Source organism: Parasteatoda tepidariorum, chromosome 12, assembly GCF_982258835.1.
Source record: "Parasteatoda tepidariorum strain Cologne lab strain chromosome 12, Ptep-v5.0, whole genome shotgun sequence".
Classification (NCBI taxonomy): domain Eukaryota; kingdom Metazoa; phylum Arthropoda; class Arachnida; order Araneae; family Theridiidae; genus Parasteatoda; species Parasteatoda tepidariorum.
Genome location: NC_141766.1, coordinates 7,111,718 through 7,128,236, shown reverse-complemented (window position 1 = coordinate 7,128,236; position 16,519 = coordinate 7,111,718). Strand labels below are relative to the sequence as shown.

At 28.5% G+C, this 16,519-nt stretch overlaps 1 protein-coding gene across 1 annotated transcript in view; it reads left to right on the top strand.

The window, feature by feature from the left end:
- Positions 1-16,519, top strand: part of htt (huntingtin) — a 144,988-nt gene that overhangs the window by 42,495 nt on the left and 85,974 nt on the right. Inside the window, exons 16-23 of the mRNA XM_016057666.4 lie at positions 494-752; positions 2,895-3,040; positions 5,327-5,475; positions 7,028-7,145; positions 10,649-10,830; positions 13,395-13,519; positions 14,850-15,035; positions 15,178-15,395. Coding sequence (XP_015913152.2) covers positions 494-752; positions 2,895-3,040; positions 5,327-5,475; positions 7,028-7,145; positions 10,649-10,830; positions 13,395-13,519; positions 14,850-15,035; positions 15,178-15,395 — 1,383 coding nt within the window. The remainder of the gene's footprint in view (positions 1-493; positions 753-2,894; positions 3,041-5,326; positions 5,476-7,027; positions 7,146-10,648; positions 10,831-13,394; positions 13,520-14,849; positions 15,036-15,177; positions 15,396-16,519) is intronic.

Sequence of the window (16,519 nt, the reverse complement as noted above, 5' to 3'; positions counted from 1 at the left end):
AAAATTGTGAAATTTTTTTTTATCTGACTAAGGGACCTAGTAGTTAAAATTTGTTTAAGGCACTTTTACTCGATTCATTTCAGATTTTCCGACCGTTAATGTATTCTTAATGGACTCACATTTAGTCAGTATTTGTTCTAAAGTTAATGTATACATTGAGAAAAATTCATGTTTTAATTATTCTTACATATAAGAATTATTTTATAAAAAAGAATATTTATGTTTTTATATGTCAATTGATCAATAAATTTAATTAGAAAAACAAGACCTTTTACTAATTTCTTTATCCATTTACTTTATCACTTTATTTTAATTTTAGGTGGAATTTAAAATTTAATTTAATCAAACTGGATAACTCTAAATTTGTAGGAACCTTCTTTTTCTAGGTTATCAATGTCTTATGAACTTTTTGTATCACTATTATGCTTTTACACTTGTTGAAAAGCCTGAAATTCAATAGCTTAATGCATTGATAGTTTTCATTTAATTTCAGTTTAATTCCTGAGCTGTTTTTTCCAATAAATCATCCAAACAATGACACTGTAACTGCTATTGCCAAGGAAATGACTGATTGTTATCTTGATGTATCTTTTAAAGATCCATTTAGTTTTGGATTTCCTCTTGTCCATGCTCTTGTGAAGCCATTTTCCATGAATTCTAGTACTTTCACTAAAGTAATTGATACATCTTTATCCCGAATCATTGATTTACTTGTCTCTACTCTACGTCTGAGTAATAATAAGTATTTAGTGGTAAGTGTTTCTAGTAAATTAACTGACATGTCTTTTATATCATTGTTAATTCTAAAAAATACAGGATTATAGTAATTGCACAAAAATGTTCTTTAGGATTTGTTATTTTTTTAATATCCATATCTTTTTAATATTCATATATCTTTTTTAATATTCATATATTCAAAATGAAGACATTTTTCAAGGAAATATAGAGGAAAAAGAACATATGTCACAAAGTGCAAATATAGCTGTTAAATTATTTATCAGCCCTTATTTATTCATCGCTTCTGGTCTAAGCAGAAAATGAATCTATATTCAAATTATTATCAAATAATTTTAAAACAATTTAAACCATGCCTGGTACAAATATTGGCTAAGTGTATTTAAAAGGCTTCATAAATTATGCAAAAATGTAACAAAGATGAGGCAATTTATTAAATTTTTTGAATAAGTAGTGGGTTACCTAGAAAACAATATGAGAGAGAGAGAGCGAAACTTAAATTTAAAATTATACACTTTTAACTTTCTTCCTTTTATAAAATCACATTACGCTCTAATTATAAATAAAGATCAAAATGATAAAATTTAGTTTTAATGAAGAAGCATTTAACAACAATTTACTCATTTATTTAAATATTTGTGTAGAGAGTAGTTTACTATGGCTATTCGAAGAATAGTATAGATTCATATCTAATTAAAAGGATATAGTAGAGAATATTTAATCAAAGAATGAAACTAATTTACAAATTCAGAAAAAGACATAATAAGTAAGTAATATTTAAAATAATAAATCAAAATAGAAAAGCGCTTAAAGCAGCTAAATCCAAATTTGCTTTAGTTTAATTTATTAAGTCAGAAAAACAATTCTAAGAAAACAAAATTATAAAACTACTAAGACACATATCTTAAATTTTTATAATTTTTCTTTTCTGCTAGAATTGTTTTTCTGACTCTGAAATAATAGAGAATTTATTCATTTTATTTCTTGTTCATTGAACTGCGTGGGAAAGGGAATGTCACTAAGAGAATGTAAAAATTTTTTGTTAGTATTTTTTCAGTTATGATTGATATGCATCATAATGAAAAACTGATAAAAGACAGAGGTTAGTCAAAAACTTTGCTTATCCGAAATAAATACAGGTAAAGAGAAGAAAAACTATAATAGTTTCAGATAAGAAATATCAAAGATAAATAAAAATCTAACAACTAAAAAAATGGAATTGAAATTGCTAAGTTAAAAGAAAAAAAAGGAGAGACAGTGAGAATTTGTTTTCCACATTACTGTATTTGCCAAAAAAAGTGTACCTTAAGAACATAAAAAAAAAGAGAAAAATTTGAAGTAACATTCTTTATTCTGAAAAAAAATTTTAACGCATAAAATCTCAGCTTCTCATATCACAATATTTTAGATTGAAAGTGCCATGGAATAAATGGGGAGTTACAAAGTGGTGATTTTGTGCAGGCAGACCAGTTGATCACCACTGGCTGCTATTCTTTTATGTAAAATGCAAATTTATGAGGAAATTAAGCTTGTTAAAAAGTGATTATTTGATTATGCATTTCAAAATTCATATGTTTTATAATATTCTATTAAAAATATCGATATTTTAAAAACCACAAAGGAATGTGTCGGGATAACTGTTTTGAAAAACAGAACAAAAATTCAACTGATAAAAAGATTACTCAATAGCATAACTCGGAATTCACGTTTTGTAATTTTGTATTGAAATATCGAGGTTTTAAGAACCAAGTGGAAATTCGTAGAGTAACTATTGAACGATGATTTATGATCAACCCCCTTTTATAATATGACACATTTTTATAATTCAGCGCATTTTTATAGTATTGGTAAAATATCTGAAAGCATGAAGAAAAAAAAGAAAAATATCTTAAATTTAGAATTTTCTTAAATCCAGACTTCTAAAACACAGGATCTGCTGAGTTTTTGAGGTTATACTGTTTTAAATAATTCTAATATACATGATTTGGTTTTGTGGAAAATTATTGCACCTATTCCGACAGTCTCATCTTAACTAATAATTATTTGGAAAAGGTATTTAAATAATTTAATGTTTTTGTAAATTTCTTTATTGCTGATGATGTTAGTTTGTTTTTGTTTTTTTAATAAAACTTAACAGTTATATTCTTCTAAATTTCTAGTATGGCTGCTGTAATGCTCTGAGTTGTTTGGCTGAAAAATACTCTGTGACTGCTTTTCCCGAATCTTGGGCTATAACTTACTGTGATTTCAAAGCTGAAAAAATTTTAAATGAGGCATTCAAGCTACATACTCAATGTTCAACCAAGTATTATTTTAATTTATTTATTTCTGTATTTTGTTTCTATTTGTTTTTTCATTTTGGAAAAAACTTTGCTATCTCGTAATTGCAAGTATCTGGTAAAAAAATATTAAGAAATGTTGATCTATCTAAGACAAAAAGATAAATGATCTTGATAGCTGTAGAGAAGTTTTTTTTACGGTTATTAAGATCAAAACAAAGTAAAAGTAATTGTTGCTTAAAATTCTTTTTTTTTTTCAAAAACAAAAAATGTAACTTAATAAACACATTGTTAATATTTGTTTTATTAGTTCTGAGTAAATTACACTATAGCATTAGCAAAGAAATAAAGCTGTAGAGCTTTTGTTAAAAAGTTACTTATATTAAATGAAGTTGATCAATAACTTGCGAGAGCAGAAATAATGCTGTACGTTTATTTTTCACTTAGTTAACAGTTTTTTTTTTTTGGTACTTAGGTTTCTATTTAGTTTAAACCAGGTATTTTATTTATTTTTTTTTTTTTGTGGCTTAAACTGGTTTTATTGTCGTTTTTTTTAAAAAAACAAATGGTAAAATAATATTTTAAGCCCCAAATTAAAAGTAACTGAACCATTAAAAGGCATTTTACAGGTGTAACTGTTGATTAATATTTTGAATAAAGAATCTAAAAAGATTCACTTTTCATCTATAAATATACGGATATGATGAAAGATACAATAACTGATAATTTTAAAAATGCTTATTTATATCTTAACAATTTATTTATTATTTTAACATGCAAGTAAGCATTTAAGAGGAAACAACAGTGAAATTTTAAAAAATGAAATATTTTAATAGTTTATTCTTTCAAGATTATTGTACCTAAATATTAAATTGATTTTCGTAAAAACGTAAAAATTCCAGTTTGTCGAGCGCGGCATGCAACACAGAATGCACTGTCACATGTATGAACTTGTGCATTAAGTTGAATACTGGATTTGCTCACTCCTATCAAAACATTTTAGTAAAATACTATCATTTTAACTACTTTATTGAAATGATTTGTTTAAATTATGCAAGATGCAATTGAATATCAGTGACCAATTCTTCGACACTTTCACATGATCGTTGATAGCGGGATATCAGTTGCAGTTGGCTGCTTTCTCTTGAGCATTTTTCTCCAAATCGCTACTCCAATGAACTTTAAAGGACTTCTAAATCCTGGTGCTGCTCTTCAGTGAGTGTTCCGAAGATTTCGACCTCATCTTGTAAAGCAGCCGCGAGATGAAAAGCCTTGGGTGTTTAGTCCCATTTGTTAGCTTCAGCGACAATGAAGAGTTGAGTTTTGTACTCCTGCCAAGATGATTTTCCATTAAAAGTGGAAAGTTTGATAACAGCTGGAGATTTTTAAAGCATTAATTTATTTCTGAAGTAACTGGCTTGGATTCTAGCCTCTTTTCCCGGAATTTTATTTTCGAATCCAATTTCTTATCAAAATCTTCCTCAATTTCTTTCTTCTACTGAATTCATTCTATTTCCCACAGCTTTTAGCTTCAGAAGAACGTCTTTTACATAGGATATTTCTTTTTTAAATTCTTCCTGATTGGGGTCCAACTTTGTCTCCACCTTCTCTTGACTGGCGTCAAACTTGAACTTCTTGGCTCACTTCCATCTGTTCTTCCATCTCTGAAGCATCTCCACCAACTTATGCGTAGCCATTGCTCTTGTAATTGGCATTCACTCCAATCCCACTTTTGGCACCAAAAACGTATCAAGCACAGGAGTTCTCATGATAGAAGATAAATAAAACATTCTTTAAGTCTCCAAAAATTTATTGGTGGAATCTTCCAGAAAATGCAGGAGTTTTTAGCACTCAATAACAGCACAAATAAAGCATTATTTTCTTTTTAAATTACGTTAGAATTACACGATTTTCTTAACATTTTTGTAATTAAACTGTCTATTTAAGGTCTGTCTGAGGTATTTAGCCTAATAACAAAAGAATATTTACAAAATTATGCACATTTTTACAAATTCATGACAATACATTCACGTTATCTAAATAAATGTTCTTGAATGTAAATAGACCTTAAATTTTTTCTTGCATAACATGTTTTGATCTTTGTTTATTTTGAAGATCTAATATCTGAAAAAATATATTTTCCGGATGTAATAAAGCTCTAATGTTTCTGGGTACGAAACTTACCACTTTATTATTGTAGTTTTTTTTTTCATTTTTTCTTAAGTACTTAGAATATCTCCTACCTAGTTTTGACATTATTTATTATTGAGTTTTAAATATTCTATTTTATATTTTTTTGTTTTACTTTGCAGTGAGATACTAGAGATAGATACTTCATTAGGAGTTGATAGCTTTTCAGATTTATTGTGTCATTTAATTTCTCTTGTCACAAATACATCTTTATGCCTGGACCTTATTGCTCATCAGCATGCTTTACATCTGGTTGGAAATCTTCTTTGCGGTAATTTTAGTATTACAATAATTAAAAAAATTCTAATATTATATAATAAAAATCTAATTATACCTAATGTTTGTCTTTTAATACATATTACAGTTGATTTAATATGGGCAATATATAATGATAAGTTTCAATGAAAATTTCAAATTATCATCATTTTTAAGTTGGATTCTGTTTTCTTTCAATATTTACTACTTACAATGGAATTATAGAATTAATTTTGTAACTTATACTGCCAGTTATGTTGTATGTATAGAATAAATGAATTCATTCTTCAAAATAAAATCCAATTAATTTTTATTTAAAAGAAATGGTAAAAATGATCTGTAAATAATTTAATGCCCGTACAGTACACTACATTTATGCTTTTAATCATCATTATAGCTTCCCTCACTATTTATCCCTCACTAATGCAGTAAATCATCATTATAGCTTCCCTCACTATTTATCTTTTAATTCAGTGACGTTGTGATTAATTTTGTTAATTTTAAAAATGTTTGAATTTATCTGTTGTTTATTTATACCTATATATGACTCATTGGCTATGTTTACAAATAAGGAAGTACACTACATTTATGCTTTTATGTTTGCTCAAAAAATTTTCAAAAATCTTGAATTTGATGTGCTATGTATGCTTTATATACATTTCATGCATAGCTATTGTTATCTAATTTTTGAAGATAAAAATCAAACAGTACAAAAATAAAACCTAGAGAGATAACATTAAAATCACTGTTTTGATATCAAATAATTACAAATTTTTGTAATTTCTACAATATATGTTTCAGTTGTAAGGTTCCATGGATTCACTTTATTGTGTCAACCCAGCTTTACTAAATTGTGCTAGTTTACAGTAAGGTTATATACATCCATATTCAGCAAATTGTTCTTTGATGATAATTGTATAAATACTGTGGTCACTTGGACCAGCTTTCTTGCTTTGCTTTTTCTTCTGTACCACCAGTTCATGCCCCTGAGGAAAATGTTGAACATGGATTTGTAAGTAATCTGCTATCATGGCAAAGATGTCTGATGCTGTCAAAGATTCTTAGGACTAAGATAAGGAGGGTTTAAGTGGCCAACAAACTTTCTGTTGTGTGATTTGATGGTGACAAAATCTCCTCTGTCACTAGAACTGTGAGTTTCACACTAAAATTTGATTTTACTTATTGTTGTGTGCAAAACTAATATTGCTGTCTGCAAAATTTAATATGTTGCTTGACATTGCCTGCAAATTATTACTCCCTTTGTTTTAGCTGACAATAAATAGTGCCTACAAATTTTCTTTGTGTGATGTTCCTTATTTTTGCACATGTGATGTGTCACACAATATTCTTAATAGTTGTTCATCTACAGATTATTCATTTTTCCAATAATCGGAAGTAAATGTCATGATAGATGCTACATTTTAGGTGTCAATATTGAAAAACTGATCTGAATTAAGATATAAATTTTTTTTAAACAAATGTATATTCCTTATACATTTTTATAAAACTCTATTATATAATTTGTTTGCTAAGTTGAATTTTTTTTCCAAAAGTTTTTTTTTTTATAGGTGTTTGGTATAGGCTTAATGTGGAGAAACATAAAAATTCAAATGCTGGATCTCAAGATAGCAAAATAGATTCCTATCTTTCAATAGTTGTAGGAAAAATATTTCTTCACGTAATGAGGTTTGTAAAATATTTTTTTACTTTTATTTTAACAAAGTAATTTAAATTATATATTTGTACCCAGGAATTTCATCTTTTCTGTATTGTCCTTCTGGGTTTAAAACTTAGATCAGGTCTGGGGATTTTTCTGCTAGTTTGTGGAATTCAGTGAATTGTGAGAGCGTTAATTGGCTCATTTCTGTAAATCAATGACTTTTATGATGAAATTTTAGCAGATTTCCTCAAACATAAATTTAAACTTTCACAAACTCTCTTTAACAGGATGGTTATTCCTTTCCTTATCATTCCCCCCTTTTTTTACTGAGTTCTCATTTCTGTGCTGTTGGTTTATTTTGCACTTTTTTGTAAAAAAACAATTGTAAAATGTAGCAAAAACAAATGTGTGATTGGAACAGCTGCACAAATTGTACCAAACTGCTCCAAAACAAAATTTCTGCTTCATGCTGCCGAAAAATTATTATTATTTTTTTCATAATTGAGCTAAGTTTCTCCAAAGTTGTTGGAAATATTTAAGATTTCGACTAATCAATCAAATCGTTCCTCAAATCAGGTTTTTTTTTTAACTCATTATGATGTAGAAAAATTATAGTTCAAAGTTAACATTTTTCCTGGGAGGTTGACACATTCCTCTCTTTTAACTTGTTAAACTTTCAACATGTGCACAAAAATGACAGCTAAATTTGATTCTTTCCTTTTAATGATATGCAAATGTCCAGTGTATTATAAATTGGTTTTTGATGCATCCACAACTTTGTTTCAAAGTCTGAGAGGTTTTGATATCAGGCTTTTGCCTTTTTTTACTTTAAGCTTACTGTTTGCTTATCATAACGCTGTAATTTTCAGGAAAATTTAAGTGCTATGGACTGTTTTTTCTTGAATTCATACTCATATGTAAATATTCACAATACTTCTAAATTAAAGTTTTTTATTGTTGCTAAAAATATCTTGCTATCTCTCACTATGCTCTCAGTCTCTGTATCCACCAAACTGAGTTATGGAGGCCCAGATCAGTTGCCATGTTCAAGACAAAACTGAAGGGGGATTTAATGGGGATTGGTTGCTGGAGATTCCTCTACAAGACAGGAAGATCTGTATTTTAGATGTCGTCATGGAAATTCCAACGTTAGTTGAAATGAACTTGTTCTAGAACAGTTCTAGAGCTTGTTCTAGAACATGGAATTTAATAAGTTATAAGTTTTATGATATTGTCAGTTAAATTTCAAGTTTAGTGGAAAATGTTGAAAAGTTGAACTTATTAAAGTTTAATTAAGAATGTTTAAACTGAAATTAGAAACTATGAATGTTAGAATTGTTAATTGAATAAATTTTTTTGTTTGAATTTGAAGTTTTATTCTGTTAAAAGACTGCTTTTGAGAGTTTCTTATATTTTTTGTAGGTAAATTTAATTTATGTCCAAAAAACAATGTTCTCTGTTAGAATCTGAGTTTTAATATGTGTGTGATTCGATGAAGTATATACAAGTGGCTTTATTTCTAATTAATTATTTGGGTTTTAATTTAAAATGTTATTCGAGTTTTGTGAATTAGGTTGTTTGGGGGACTTTTCTTTACTTTTTTACAAGGGGATTAGTTAACTCTTGTTAGGTTCAGAGTTTTTGAATTTGAGTCAAGAATCATGAAGTGTCTTTGTCTGTTTTGCTTTGTGCCTTTGTTTGTTGGGTATTTTCTTTAACTGTATTTTAGGCTTTTGATTGGTTCCAAATGGGGATGTTTGTAACTTTGTTGAGGAATTTTGCATGAGGAGTTCGCCAGTTAGCTGAGTTGAGTTCTTACTGTGGCTCTTAAGGTCTGACGTTTTAGTACTCCAAAGAAAAAAAGGGAGAAAATGCTTGTAGTGGATGCTCTTTTCAATTAAACTGATAGTTGTTTTTTGTTGCTCTGGTTTAACCCTTTGACCTGGTTGCCACACAGGTGTCCCTTTTATATATTTTTTGACGCTCTAATTGCAAGCGAAAATAAATTTTTGTATTTTTTATTATGAAAACAGTTTAAGAAATACTAAAAAATCTGTTAGATTATCGGAATTATATTTGCACTAATATATAAAATCCAAAAAAAGCAGTTTGAAAATTCTTTTTCATTCATATTTGAAAATTTATCAATAATTGATGTTGTAAATTAAAGAAATTTCAATGATGAATAACTGTTTCTTTATTAATTGCAAATTGATAAATTATTGTTTGGCAGTGAGCCATATTTGGAAGATTCTATCTTTAATACAGAAAAAGATACCACTATTTTATTCTATATTTCATAACCATAAATTGTTAAAATGCTAAATATATTTTTCACTTATTTTGACCTAAATTGTTACAAAATAATGAAATGATATGAAAAATATGTTGAATAAAAATTCTGCAACAAATAGTTTGAAATTTTTAACTTTATATAAAACTTCAATGCAATGCAATCTATTTAGAAGAGGCTTTACCTCTTCTGCTTCTGATATGTAAACTATACAAGTCCATAAGTGGTGGCTACTGAGATCTGTCCTTTGGGTCTTCAGTATAAGAGATAGAACCTTTCGGACTTGAAATTTGAGAGCTAGAAACATGTTTTTAGGGGGTTTTGTAGTTTGCTTTGGTAAAGTGTAATTTAACTTTTTTTAGATGGAGATTAGACTAAAATTTAAGGGTTTTTACGCTCGTTACTGGTGCTGCAAAACTAGTGTTCCGATGAATGTTTGCAACTTTCACTTTTCTGAATATACGTTAGTTTGTTACTTTCCTCTTTTCTGTTTAGTTTGGCAGAAACAGGGATAACACTCATATAATTTGTGTAACATGTTTCATACTTCCTGCCCTCTAGCATTGAGCCGATCACTATACTAAATGTGGAGAAAGAACAAACTTTCCTATGAAATGGTTTTCTACCTAACATTTCTGATGCCTTCAATGTTATTCGTTCACTTGAAACATGTTGAATCCTCTTCTTTTTGCCTCCATGTGTATTGCTGATTTCTTTTCTTGCTTTAATGGTGATGGAAAACATTTCTAAGAAAGAATTAAGATAAAATTGTAATTTGAGTAATTTCTTAACATTCAAAGTAAATGTGCCAATAAATGAACTTAAAATAAATTTAAAATATTTAAATTTTTTCCCCGCATGTCTGGTTCAAGCCTTAGACACTATTCGATAGCAAATTTCTAAAATTTTACTTTTTGATCCACCCTTCTGGCCATCCTGTTATTTTGTAGTTCTTTTGGATAACAGCTTCATTAAAAATTTGTCTATTCACTGTTTAAATATGCATCGCAACTACATGTTCAGATATTTAGAAAGTTATAGGCATTTTTCAATTATTAGCTACTACTAGTTCTATATAACAAATGCTCAACTAAATAAGTAATTGCATTATAAATATTTATCATTTCAAAATTTATTATATTGCATCATTCAATCAATAAATAAGCTTAATTATGTGTTATTTTTTTATTAGTGTATAGTCAAATTTTTTTTGCTAATTTTATCTTTTATTTTTAGGTTATTAAATATTTATACCCATGTCTTAGAAGAACAGTATCCAATCTCACATACCAATCGCACGGCTTTGCCTTCTTTGCCAAATGCACCATCCTTAAGTCCAATTAAGAGAAAAAATAAAACGAAAGATGATACACCTACAGCAAGCCCAACTTTGAAAGGATCCCCTATTAAAATACCTGGTTAGTATTGAATGAAAAATCCCAATGAATTTAAGCAAAATGATGTACTTCTCAATAAAAATTTCATTTATTTCATAATTAAAGTAGGAAAAAGTCAAAAAATTTCTAGTGTTTGAGTAGGTAGCTCATTTTCAAGATAACAACATGTCAATGAAGAAAACAAAGCTGCTTAGCTATAAAACAAAAGTTTTTGTTGAAATAGAGAGTAATTGGGAAATAAAACAAGGAAAACTACATTGGCCAAGGACACAGAAGCAACAGAAATAGACAAAATCATTGATTTTGCCTCTTTTGACTGCCACCATCCCTCTGCATTAAAAGGTGTAATATTATATAACTGAATAAAATATAAAAGAGCTGATTAGCCAATTTGAAAGTAAAAGACAATTAAATGTATAAGATTTTAAGATTATGTTTTAATTAGAGAATCTGAAATGTTTATTTGTCTAAAAATGAGTTAAAACTACATAATAATAATATTAAAATGTAAATTATGAAACATAAAATAGCTGAAACTGAATATACTTGTAAAAAACTTGTCAAACCAAAAATACATATGAATACTTTTAATAAAGTTTTCTTAAAAATTTTTATGGTAAGTAATGTAGTAAATATAATTTAGTGTGAATTTAATTTTCTATTTTTCAGAAGGGTTAACCCTCCTTTTATTTTAATGTGGTTCTGTGTTTGATTAAGTAGAGAAACTTATTTACTAACCTTTTTCTTAGAAATTGATGGTATGAAATGTTAGTCAATTGAACTTAATAGGAAATTATCTTTTAATAAATTTTAATTATTGTATTCATCATAATTACTGCAATAATGTTATAATATGCAATTTTTAAGCTAAAATGCATGACAAAGAGTATCTTACATAAAAATTTTTATATTACAAATGCCATCAAAATTATCACTTGATGTAGTTTTAAAATTTTTCTGGTGAAATTTTTATAGATCTTTGCATCAAGGTGTGATTTTTGCCATTATTATAAAAAATTTATTTTAATACGTTATTCATTATCTTCTTTCCCTTGTTTATTGTGCATAATTGACTATAATTAAGCAGTAGCTATGTCAAGTTTTGTGCATTCCACACCAGTTGCACCGATCAGCGGTCCTTACTAGTCAAAATGCCTATGTCTTTTTTTTTTACGTTTGGGATTTTTATTTACTCCTGTTTGGGTGAACACATGGTCTACAACTAGGGAGTGGGGTCATCAAATAGATGTAATTCTAATAGTTTACTTTTGTCAAGGTGTGTTGGTATTGGCATCATGTAAATAATGTTAGAGTTTAAATGGAGCTGTCACTTGTTCTTCAGTGTTATTGATAATGTTGTCTTCTACTTTGCTGACATTTGTCACCCTCTTTCAGGCATTATTGTATTAATTTTATGTGTTATCTTATATGTTGTCATGTTCTTTATGCACTGTGTCTTCCTCATCAATAAAATTATGCACATTGTCAGCGAAGATTCTCTGTGCATTCTAATGTACATTGTCAGAGTCTAATGTACATTGTCAGTGACGTTTAGATTTGCATACAGCTATGCCGATCTCTAGCATGAACTGTGCATTCTCCTTTGCTTAGTGCATTGTTGTTATCTTAGTGCATTGTCCTAATAATACTTTATTTTCATGCTTTTGAATAAAGCATGCGGCAAGCCAAAACCTTAACTGGTGCATCACAAAGTTGAGGGTTCTACCTTAACTACAATTCAAGAAAAGATATGTTTGATAATTTACTAGTTATAACTTAATTTTCCATTGTTCACAGTAATGCAGTGAAAAGGTTGGTGATTTTTCACTGTTCAAGGAAACTCTCATTTTGAAAAAACTGATTTCACCAACAATGGTGATGAACATATGGGTTGCCAAAATGATAAGTGGATACATGTGACAACGTCACAAGTACAGTAGGGATAGGAGCACCACTATTCAGAGTTATGAAGGAGTATCAGAGTGAATCTCAGGCTGAAGGTATTTAATTAATCCTTTGTTAGGCAGAAAAACTTATTAACTAAATTTTTTTTAGAAGATTCAGTAAAATTGTGATCATGGTATGCACATTCAAAGTGAAGCAATCTGCTTTATCTTCAGAATTTTCAAAATTTAAAGGGATTACCTAAAGACCCCATAGTTTAACAAGTAAAATCTACTACAATTTTGGTGATTTATATTATTGTTCTTAATAATTAAGGCAAATTTTACTATACTGTCCCTGATAAAATTAACCAGTTTTCTGGAGAGCTTTTAGTGTCAAGTCATGCTAAAATGGATGCACCCAGAAGAGAAAAGGCCAAAGTAGTATGACTTTTAGTGGCAGAATTTAATTGCACACTTCCTCTTAGACGAAAAGCTGTGCAAATGTCATGAGTCATAACTCTTTGATAACCTCTAATAATTTTATCAAGAGCAGCAATAATGGATACATAGGAGATTATAGTTAACAGCATATGTCATATTTTTGACCTTTTCCTGCAACTGACTTTGTCTGCATTTTATTTGGGTAACCTTTATGATTAAGGTAATCTAATTTTACATTTTATTTTATTTCCTTTTCAGATAAAATAGACATAGAGAAAGAAAGATCTGGTAGTAGAATATCTGGCAGTTTTGGTCTTTTTCACTCCCATCCTTTGTACATGAAACTGTTTGATATACTCAGAGGAACTTATTGCAGTTACAAGGTAAAATTTTTTAAAAATCTACCTCATTTCAATTACATTGAACATTATCCCTTAACTAAAATAAGACATTTATATAAAAATGGCATGTTAAAAACTTTAATTTATAAATGATAATTTAATTTATGCAAGAATTTATCAGGGGTGTGATTCTTCCGCGGATTTCTGCTTTGTTTCAGATTTTTCAATTTTTCCCGCTAATTTCGGTAGAAATTTTTTTTTTTTGCACAAGTTAAAGTATTTTATGAGGAATTTAATTTTCTGTGAAGCGAAAGTATTGAAGTCTTCATTTCTCCCTCTAAAGTTTCCCTAAAAATCATTTCCATTTAAAATCACTTCAATCAAAACCATTCTTTTAAAACCATCCTCAACCAGTTCCTTTATTTCTAATAGGAACTGGTTGACCTTTATGCAAGGATGAGATTTTTTCGCTTTTGTCTTTCGAATTTCAGCCTTTTTATCAAAAACTCCAATTCTCTAAAAGTTTCGGGTTTTTTTACAATTAAATATCCTACTTTTTTTAAAAAAATTCATTCATTGAAATAAAATAATTATATTTATTTATGATTTTCAAAGATAAACAGAAAATTCAAACTACGTCTTAGCTGCTAACCCTTCTGCATTTTTACTTATTTTATCTTTTTTTCCCCGCTTTTATGCACAGAAAATAAAATTTTCCGTATTTTTATCTGTCTGCCGGATAGCTCGCATTTTCGTAATTCAGATGTCGCTGCTTCCTGTTTTCTGGCTTGAAACCAAATAAAAAAAAATAGAGGTGAATTTGTGGTGAAAAGATTTATTTGCTCATTCAATTAATCTTGCATTCTGTATGTCTTGTATTAGATTTTTATTTATTATGTCTAAACAAAAACAATACAAACAAGCATTTTAGAAATCCCAAGCCCAGACTCTACAAATATCTCGATTCATATTCACGCGATTTGAATATCAATCATCAATATTCGTATTTACCTGATTTAAACGTTGAATGTTGCGATTCTTGTTCAGGCGATTTAAATATCATACATTGCGTTTCGTATTTACAAGATTTAAAAATCCAAAGTCGCGTTTTATATTTATGCATTTTTGAAATTGTGATTTTATTATCAAACATCAATTTTTGTATTTACCTGATTTGAAAGCTGAATGTTGCGATTCTTATTCAGGCGATTTAAATATCGTACATTTAGATGTTTCTTAGCTGTGACATGTTTATTTGACTTGTTTGTCCATTTATCTCTTCAAATTAACAATTTTTTAAATATTATTTTGTATTTTATTTATGTAAATTTAATTTATTCCTTTGTGTTTTTAAGAAACTTATAATTTTTAGATCTCTATGGATTTTCAAAGTAATGAAAAATTTTGTCAACTGCTGCATTGTTGTCTAGAAGTAATGTGTCAAATTCTTGAAATATGTGATTCTACTGAAATGGGCAAAAATGCAGAAGAAATTTTATGTTATTTAAAATCAATTATGGTGATGGAACCTAGTTCATCTGTACAGTGTGTGAGACAGGTTAGTTATTTCTTTTTCTTTCATTGTATTAAATACTTTTTCTGGTGTTTTAGGTATTTGAAATAGTAAAAAAAAATTTTTTTAAATTTTACTCTTTTATTGAAAATTGAATCTTAATCTAATGTCCTATATATTTTTTCAGCTTTTGAAATGTCTTTTTGGAACAAATTTGATGATGTTATGCCAAGAAGCTCAAATGGTTTCAGGAATTAATAAAAATTGTGACAGTCCAAATAGATTATTTTCATCTGCTCCTGGTTTATATTATACAATTATCTCCCATCCATATTCTCTATTTACGCATGCTTTAGCTGAAAAAGCCATTAGAGTTTCTGGTGAAAAAGTTAACAATGTAGTGAGGTAAAATTTAATTTTCCATTGTATAAGTATTGCAGATAAATATATTTAATACATGTACAGCTTAACTATTTTACGATTTTAAAATGCAAGGATTGTTCAAATGAAGAAAATTGATGATGTGGGAAATTTAGAATTTATTTTGTTATATTTACAAGATAAATTTATTGACCTTTATAAAATAAACATAAGTCCTTAATTTTTTCTCCATATCATCAACTCACAAAGGGGAGGGGACTCAAGTTAGTTTTTAATACTTTCTCACCCATTCAGTAAAATTCTAATGCACAACCAAACTGTGTAAAAATCTTTCTAAAAAGCTTTTTCTGGTCAATTTATAAAGGGGTTTGGACATCATTCAATAATACTAATTGATAAAATACATTTGTTTCACCAGCCAGCATGCAAACATATAGTATGATAAACAGATTGTCAGATTACAAAGATTTTGTTTTCTCTTATGCGGAATAAATTTGGTTCTTGAAAGAGGGCAATGGTCAGCAGGTCAAAAAGGAAAAAGTGGTCATCTTATGAGGATGGTCAACATGACAGATTTTGTTGAAGTATTTTTATAACTAGTTAAAATATCTTTATTTGATAAAATTAATTTTTTTGTAAACTTTCTGGGAGTAAATGACTGCTAGGTGGGACCCCACCTCCTCTCGCTTTGGTCCTTTTTGGCTATGAGCCTGAGAAGAACCTTTAAAGTTGATATAAAGACTTGCTAAGAATGATGCGTCTGGAACAAAGTTATTTGCAAAAGTACAATTTTTAATGATACAAGATGAGAGATTTATTACCAATTGTTTGCTGTATATGAAAAATTCCGTCTTGGAGAAACTGTGTTACCAAAATTTTTTATAGATTTGATGGAGAAGCAAAATTTTTGTTTATTAAGGGTTATTCCTGTTTCTTTCAGATGGATTAAAGTTGATGTTAGATGTTCGTCATGCTCTCTTTGATTTGAATCCCAGATCCTATTAACTTTGACAGTGTTTCATCTGGGTCAAAAATTACTTTATACCTACGACCACACCTTTTAGTTTAGCATGTTTTAACAACGTGATGGCCGTATACTGCTTGGAATAAGAAAGTGGTCTGCACAACCATCAATTTTAAATTAAATG